The sequence below is a fragment of the Sarcophilus harrisii genome, chromosome 3, assembly GCF_902635505.1.
Source record: "Sarcophilus harrisii chromosome 3, mSarHar1.11, whole genome shotgun sequence".
NCBI classification, from domain to species: Eukaryota; Metazoa; Chordata; class Mammalia; order Dasyuromorphia; family Dasyuridae; genus Sarcophilus; species Sarcophilus harrisii.
The window spans coordinates 63,108,125-63,116,463 of NC_045428.1; the positions used below are offsets into that span (position 1 = coordinate 63,108,125).

At 58.7% G+C, this 8,339-nt stretch overlaps 1 protein-coding gene across 1 annotated transcript; it reads left to right on the plus strand.

Moving 5' to 3' along the window:
- Positions 1 to 7,753, plus strand: IHH (Indian hedgehog signaling molecule). Its single transcript, XM_031958031.1, has 3 exons — positions 1 to 1,018; positions 4,427 to 4,688; positions 6,578 to 7,753. The coding sequence occupies exons 1-3, from the start codon at positions 707 to 709 to the stop codon at positions 7,234 to 7,236; spliced, it is 1,233 nt and encodes a 410-aa protein (XP_031813891.1). The 5' UTR covers positions 1 to 706; the 3' UTR covers positions 7,237 to 7,753.
- The last annotated feature ends 586 nt before the right edge of the window (positions 7,754 to 8,339 follow it).

Here is an 8,339-nt window from a genome sequence, read left to right on the forward strand (position 1 = left end):
CAGCTTGGCTGAGCCCAGAGGCGAGGCCAGGGCGGGGCGGGGCGGGTCCCGGCGGGCGGGGAGGGCGAGCCCAGGAGGTGCAGGGGGCATAGAGGGCAGCGGGCGGGCGGCCGGGGATCGGGGCAAGGGCTAGTGCCTGGGGCCGCCCGCCCGAGGGGGAGGAGGCTGCGGCTGCCCCTGTCGCAGGTTCGCTGGGGAGCGGGAGGGAGGCAGGGACAGGGATAGGGTGCGGTCTGCGCGGGGCCCGAGTCCGGATCTCTTCCATTTCCCCTCTCACTCGGCCCCGGGCCGCGCCGCAGACGGCAGCAGCTCCCGCTCTGCCCTAGTCGCCTGACCGCCGGGCCGGGGTGCAAACCGCGGGACCCGGCCAGCCCGCCGGTCCGACCAGCCCAGCCCAGCCCAGCCCCACCGGCCCGCAGTCCCGCCGCCCCCCGCCGCCGCCGCGTTGCCAAAACAAACGGGCCGGCCTATTTATTGGCGGCCGGCGGGCTGGGCAGCTCAGAGCCGAGGCGCCGAGGGGGACAGAGCGCCGCCACCAGCCCGGGCCCTGGGCCCCAGTCCCCCACCACCCCGCAGAGCTCCGTCCCGCCCCCGCCGATGGCGCTCCCGCCCGGAGCCCCTCAGCGCCACCCCAACGCCTGAGCGCCCCGCTGCGCCCCCGCCCGCCCGCCCGGCGCCCCCGGCCGCTCCCCCGGGGCTCCCGGCCATGGCTCCGGCCCGGCTCCGGCCCCGACTCCGGCTCTCGCTGCTACTGCTGCTGCTGCTGGCGCCGGCGGCATGGGGCTGCGGGCCGGGCCGGGTGGTGGGAAGCCGCCGCCGGCCGCCGAGGAAGCTGGTGCCGCTAGCCTACAAGCAGTTCAGCCCCAACGTGCCCGAGAAGACTCTGGGCGCCAGCGGGCGCTACGAAGGCAAGATCGCGCGGAGCTCCGAGCGCTTCAAGGAGCTCACCCCCAACTACAACCCCGACATCATCTTCAAGGACGAGGAGAACACGGGCGCCGACCGTCTCATGACCCAGGTGAGTGCGACCTACCCGCTGCTGACACCGCCAGCGCCCGGCGGCCCAGCCGACCCGACCTGGCTGGCACCTTCTTCCAGGCTGCCCGGCCCGCCCCCTTGGCACCTGCCCACGCTGGGCCGCCCTGCCCCCTTTGGCCTCCGTCGGGCCGGCTCGTGCCCCGCGCTGGGCTCCTAACCTCCCGACCTCCCCGAGGAATCCCGAGGGCTCAGACTGGGAGCAGGTGCACGCCAGCCCGCCTGAAGTTCCAGGGTCGAGGATCGAGGTGGGATAGACCGACCAGACGGCTAGCCCGCGGGTGGGGTGGGGTGGGAGAGTGTCCAAAGGAACTCTGACCCGGGGACATCGGACGTCTCACTGTCTCGGGGATCTGCAGGGTTCCTCCCAGCTTAGTTCTCCATTCTGCCCGGGGCTGCGCCCTTAACTCCTGCACCCAACCCTCTCTGGTCCCCGAAGCGACGCAGCTAGGAGCGCGGGGACAGGGCTTCCTCTACAACGTCCTAGCAGTCTTCCGCGCCCGCCGCTCCTGGAGTTGAGTCCCAGCCAAGTCGGAGACGTGTCTGGGGCTTGTGAGCGCAGGGACTTGGGGACCCCAAGCAGCAGAAGATGAGTTGCGCGAGTACCGGATCAGGAGGGGGAGGGCACCCTTTGGGAGCTGTCCCTGGAATCCAGAGGCTGAGTGTGTTGCGGTGCCTCAAGCTAGATTCTGACACGGAGATCCAAAGCAGAACTGGGTGGATGGGGAGGTGGGGGGAGGATTACAGGACTTGGTTAGGGGAGTTGAACAGGAGGGGATGGAGCTTCAGAAGTGGGTTGGCATGTGAAAGGGCCAGGATGCTTAGGAAAGTTAGAAGAGAGCTGACCGGAACCTCCCGAGGTCTCTGGCGGCCCGGCGTAGAGCCAGAGTTGGACAGGAGTGAGTCCCCGCGCTGACTGGAGCAAACCTGCCTTCTAAACTAGGGCGGTAAAAAGCTCCGTCGCGTTCACTGTTGCAGCCTCGGGATTCACTCGGGAGTTCCCCGAGGGGCTCCTTAGAGGACCACCGCCCCGGCATCTGGGCTTTAGCTGTGGATCGGGAGGGGAGCGCTGGCAGTGGCAGTGCCGGGCAGGCCCTAGTGAGGCCGAAGGTTAGCTGCTGGCGGGCCCGGCTCTGAGGAATGCAGATAAGGATCCCGGTGGCGGGCTCGACAATCATTGACAGCGCCCAGCTCCGGCCCTGGCCCAGGGAGAGAAGGCGGCCTGTCCGGCCGAGCAAGGAGCAGAACTAGACTGGGGAAGAGAGGTCAGGGATCTAGACACTTATCCGGGAGGGAAAGGGAAATGGGAAAAAAGGCCCCTTCGAAAGGGAGAAAGCGCCTGAGCGGGGAGAGCACAAGAGCGGGAGACAAGCTGCTCGGAGCCTGCCTGCAAGCCGGCCATCTAGTTTCTTCTAGAAGCGGCTGCCCTCTCTACCTCTCTCACCCTACCTCACCCAGTTCTCTTCAGCGCCGTCCCTGCCCCCACCCCACAAAAGGGTTGCCGCTGTTGACTCCCGACCTGAGGAGTCCAAGGGTCTGTGAGGCTCGACTTGACTCTGTTCAGTGCCCCCGCCCCAATGAAGGGAAGAATAAGGTCAGCTCTGCAATCCAAAGTGGTCGTGCCCCTCTTCCTGGAGTCTCGGATATGTTCCCTACTAGTCCATCTCCCCACTCCCACCTCCGTGCCCTGTCAGTTATCCCTTTTGCCTTCAGGTCCAGTTTAAGCGTCAGTAGTCTCTATTTCCTTGTTCCCAAGCTCCGGGACTTCAGGCACTAGGGAGTCAGTGGCAGCTTCAGCTCTTCCCTCCAATCCCTTCCCTCCGGTCCAACTGACTTCCCGGGTCCCCAAGTTTTGGGGAGGGCGGGCAGTTATCTTGGTCTGCACTGAAGAATCCATTTCTCTTTTCCCGTCTCTATTTGGGCAGGCTTGTGACCCCCGCCCCTCACCAAGGTGCTGAAGGCGCTCTGATCTGGATGAGGACTTCGTTTAGGCTGTCAATCTGTTGCTCTCCACTGTCCAATTCTCCCTCCTTCCCCACTCCCCAACCCCAGCCAGCCTTAGGCCTTAAGGGCAGTTGTTCTCCTTTTGCCATCCGACTTATTTTCCTACTCCGGCCACTCCAGAGTCGTGCTCAACACTTTCCTGGTCCCTGTCTGGGTCCTTGACTTCAGATCTGCAGGTGGGGACAGGGAAGGACCCAAAAAAAGCAGAGATGGCTGATATCTGACTTGAAAGACATTCCCGATGCTCTCACGGGATCTAGGGTACAATAATTCAGCTATAGACCTTGGCCGGGGGATGGGGGGGAGGGAGAATGGGGTGAGGAGGATTGCCGAGATGTTGAGCTGGGTGTATGGACCTTTCGCCCAACCAGGGTGCTCTTCCTACACCTGTCATGACCTGGACAATCCCACCCTTTGCGGGACTTCAGCCCTGAGGCTGCGGTGACACCTGCTGGGCATAACGGTCCCTGCACCCCCTTTCCCGTCCCGTTCCTGCTAGTCCTAAGAACTTGAAATCCCCTGCCTTTGGACCCAGCCGGGTGGGGTGAGAAAAAGAGTTACGAAGTCCCAGAAGCCGAAGTCCGAGGCGATATAAGTAAGGGAGGGCAAAGGGATCAAGACATATGTGCATAGATTGGTAGAAGGCTTTGGGCTTGGAAGCAGAAGAGGAGGAGTATTAAATAGAGGCTCTCCCTCGGAACTGGAGCTTAGGCAGGGAACACAAGAAAGGTTTTTAGGGATTTCTGCTCTTAAAGGCCTTAGGGGGCAGGGTCTTGGTCTGGGAGCCAGAAGCTATCGGTGTCGTTCAGAAAGAGGGCGGCCCAGGAGATAGAACTGTAAGCAGCGGGATTCATCCTGATGGAGTGTCTGAGTCAGGAAAAGAAAGGGTTCTATCGTTTCATATGCTTCCTCGAGAAGGGACAAAGTTGGGAGGTAGTGGCCAAGGGAGCGGGAGCTTGTGCTGTTCCTGCGGCACGTGCTCCCCACACCCCAATCCTCTCTTATTTGGACTGTCCAGTTTACCCTCCTGTCTCCTGATCTCTGCCTTTTGACACCTCGCCCCCACCCCAACTCCAGGCAATTCCCTTTCTTTTTTCACTGACTTAAGTCTTCCGGCACCGAGCCTCGCGCGGGCGCTAGTGGCTAAAACCGAGGTCACTGGAGGATCCCTGAGGTTAGATCCGAGTGAGACGAGGCAGGAGAGGTCCCCAAATTAGGGGCACGGAGCCTGGTGATTAGGTTGGCCGCTTTTTCCCTGGAACAATCTGGTATCTGGACTGTCTGGGCTGAGCTTCCAGCCCCTCTGCCCTTCTTCCCCCCCTCCCCCAATACGAGACAGCGCTTTCGGACTTTGCCCACGTCTGATCCCCTCTCTCTGCCCTCGCAGCGCTGCAAGGACCGTCTGAACTCGTTGGCCATCTCGGTGATGAACCAGTGGCCGGGCGTGAAGCTGCGGGTGACGGAAGGCTGGGACGAGGACGGGCACCACTCTGAGGAGTCGCTGCACTACGAGGGTCGCGCCGTGGACATCACCACGTCTGATCGCGACCGGAACAAGTATGGGCTCCTGGCAAGGCTGGCAGTGGAGGCCGGCTTCGACTGGGTCTACTATGAGTCCAAGGCGCATGTACACTGCTCGGTCAAGTCCGGTGAGCCTTCGGGAGACTGGGCCCGGGAGGGGCGGGGCCGAGGACAGGGCAGGGGCCGGTCGGAATGAACTGAGGTGAAAAGAGGGTGGGTGGAGAAACAAGGCACAATGGCCCTCAGCAGGACGCGGATACCGCCCCCTTCCTCTGCTTGTGACCACTGGTCCGGCCTTTGCTTGATATAACCTGATTAGCCAGCACTCTGGAGTGGGGGTTCAGTGCCCCTGCCCCGAGCCTGGGGCCACAACCCAAAGTCACCCTTCAGGATGGGCCCAACACCCCCCAAGCCGCGCATGAGGAAGAGCAAGACCAAAACGAGATGGACGATGGAGGGAGCCAGGGGCTGGCAGAACCACTCAGTGCCCGAGCCTTTGGGCTGGAGAGTGGAGGTGTTGAAACCGGGGTGCAGATGGGGAGAGCGCCTGAGGCACCTTGGTTGGGGAGCTGGGATTTCTACTGTATAGAACGTGACCCCCAGATCCTTGGAAAGTTCAGAGCTTGGAGGGGATTTCTGTATGCCGCCATGCAGGTCAGGGCCCCCCTCCTACCGTGTAGCTCCCTCTACCCAAGGGGGCGCAGGCGACCCCCAAGCCCTGACGCTGGGCGATTTGGGGCCAACCAAAGAATGAGAGCCAGAATGGGCAGCATGGAGTTAATAAAGTGGATTTACCTGAAATGGCTGCCTTGTCGATCAGAACTGCCTAGAGTTGGGGTCTTGCAGCACCAATTTCCCACAATGACTGCACATAGTGCTTTTTGGAAAAGGATACAAATTTATTATCAACATTACTGGTTCTTTCCTCCTAACGATCCCTGCCTCCACTGGTCCTGCACAGTAACGCTATACTTTGAGCCCACAAAAGGGTCCATACCAGGACCCTCACACATTCAACACAGCACATGGATTCCTGCAAATAGCTCTGTATCCCAGCTGTCCAGAATTTATTGGCCTTCACCTCAATGGATCAATGGTCTCACACTGATAGTGTGAATACACTAACATGAAGCCATAAAATGAGCCTCCCCAGTCCCTCTGATTTCAACCAATACTTCATAGCTAACAATAAATTCATTCCATCACTCTTTCCCGTTAATCTTGACAATCCTGTTCTCACATATTGATACCACACATTTCTGTTACCCCCAATTTCTGCTCAATGACCTTGACTCATTCATTAATCTCGCACTGCACTGTCCCAATACATTGTCTGCACACTGACCCTACATATGGACTGGAACTTGGTAATCTTTGCAATTTGTACTGACCTGAACTTGATTACTAATGCACAAACTTGTACTCCATTCCCTTCCCACCCTTTCCAACCCTCCCCCTGCCCATAACTGGACCTATATTCCACACTCATACCAAATGCAACTAAGGCAGGGTAAGATCAGGAACAACCTGGGGCAGAAGCAACATTTGAATCAAGGGTGAGAGAAAGAATGGAAATGATAATCTATGCAGGAGTGGAGATGTAGAGGATCTACTCCTTTTCTTTCCATTTCTTCCCCATAGTATCACTAGGTTTCTCTTCCTCCTTCCAGTTGTGCAGATACCCTTGTCTCAATGTTACCAGAAGGGCCCTTGAACTTCCCCTTCCATCCTGTTCTCCTTCCCTTCACCCATTTCCTGTCATGGTTCTTAAAGTGGAGGCGGACTTTGCTGGGGTTTTAGTTATGTTGCATTCCCAAAATGAATGGGGATGGGGAGAGGCTGGGTTTGGGACTGGCATCGATAAGTCTGCACGTAGATCTGCATGCAGGATGGAAGAAAGGGAACTAGGCTAAAGAGCTAGTTATCTCCTGCCAACGGGTGAGCTGAGCGGTGAGGCTAGGAATCTGCAATCCATGACAATAACCAAGTCTCCCTACCCTGTCCCTTCTCCCCACAGAGCACTCAGCTGCAGCCAAGACTGGTGGCTGTTTCCCAGCAGGAGCCAGGGTTCGCCTGGAAAACGGGGCTCAAGTGGCTCTGTCTGCCTTGCAGCCAGGGGACCGGGTACTGGCCATGGGGGAGGATGGGAACCCCACCTTCAGTGATGTGCTCATCTTCCTGGATCGGGAGCCAGCCATACAGAGGGCCTTCCATGTCATAGAGACGCTGGACCCGCCCCGGCGCCTGGCACTTACACCAGCACACCTGCTGTTCACTGCAGATAACCACACAGAACCTGCTACGGGTTTTCGGGCTACCTTTGCCAGTCAGGTGCAGCCTGGTCAGTACGTGCTGGTGGCAGGGGTGCCAGGGCTGCAGCCTGCCAAAGTGGCCTCTGTTTCCACAAGAACAGCCCCGGGGGCCTATGCCCCTCTCACGAAGCACGGGACACTGGTGGTTGAAGATGTAGTGGCCTCCTGTTTCGCAGCTGTGGCTGAGCAGCAGCTAGCTCAGCTGGCTTTCTGGCCCCTTCGCCTCTACCATAGTCTGTCATGGGGCAGCAGAACCCCAGGAGAGGGTATTCATTGGTACCCTCAGCTGCTCTACCGCCTGGGGCGCCTCTTGCTGGATGAAGACAGTTTCCATCCCTTGGGAATGGCAGGGATGGGCAGCTGAAGTGTCCCATCCCCATTCACCCTCAACCCACCATACTAGGCAAGAGGCCTCCCCCACCTCAAATCCCTCTATCCCTCTGCCAGGAGGACTCTAGTCCTGGTGGATGGTGAAGGAGAATAGGGAGGGGGGTGGGAAAGGGAAGAAATGCACACTGGGAGACTTGTCACATTTAACACTAAAGTGAGTGACTCAAGGTTCTCTCCCCAACTGGCACAAAGACAGTAGATGTGGGTTAAGTCAGATGTCCCGCTTCTACCCACAGAACAAAACAGCTACGGGGAACCCTCTAGAGACCTCGAAGTTGGCTTCTGGCTCCCATCACTCCCAACCAGTCAAGCCCCTCTTCACTGACTCCAAGAGGCTTCATGCTTCCAGTCCCAGGTCTTTACCCTTGGGTTAAGGTGCACCTTCCTTGATGCTGCTAGATTTCCCAAGAGCAGGGTGGAGAAGAAGGTAATAAGTGCCTGGGCATATGGAGACAGAACTTGCGGAAGTTCTTCACTCGGCCATAAGGGCTTGTAACTACGATACACTCCCAGCGAGCCCTAAAAGACTTGTTATTGGTGGATAGAGTTCTTTAAAGCAAACGGAACCCTGTGATCTAGCCAATAGGATGGAGGCACCCGAGCCCTTCCCCTCGAAAGACCTGTGTGAGCCAAATCAGGATACCACCCGGGGAGCCCCACAAAACGTGTGTGGGGGTAGAGGTGGGGTGGATAAGTGCCACCCAGGCCCGGATCCTTCAGGACTTCGTGGAGGGGGGAAGAAGGCTCCCCACAACGTGAGATGGGGATGAGGAGCATTGTTCTCCTGGACTAAACACAATTCCCTCCCCATCTAAATCTCCCCCCACTACACCCCCTCCTCCAGTCGTGTCCCCCCCTTCTTATTTATTGGCGCGGAGGGGGCGGGTCCGTGGGGGCGGTTTTGAAGCATTTTTGTCTTCTCTCTCTTTTGTAATAAACGTTATTTAAGATGTCACAACCGTGGGGCAGGGTCATTGTAATGAGACCAATAAATTGATTCAACGGTGATGTGGGCAGGTCCTTTGCCCCCAAATTCAATTCATATTCTCGCTCAGCTCTAGAGGTTGGTCTACACAG

What these genes read in the sequence shown, in the direction of transcription:
- IHH (XM_031958031.1), top strand. Translation starts at nt 707, where the DNA reads ATGGCTCCGGCCCGGCTCCGGCCCCGACTCCGGCTCTCGCTGCTACTG. An exon ending in CCGACCGTCTCATGACCCAG is followed by an intron (nt 1,019 to 4,426) that starts GTGAGTGCGACC and finishes CTGCCCTCGCAG; the next exon opens with CGCTGCAAGGACCGTCTGAA. An exon ending in ACACTGCTCGGTCAAGTCCG is followed by an intron (nt 4,689 to 6,577) that starts GTGAGCCTTCGG and finishes TTCTCCCCACAG; the next exon opens with AGCACTCAGCTGCAGCCAAG.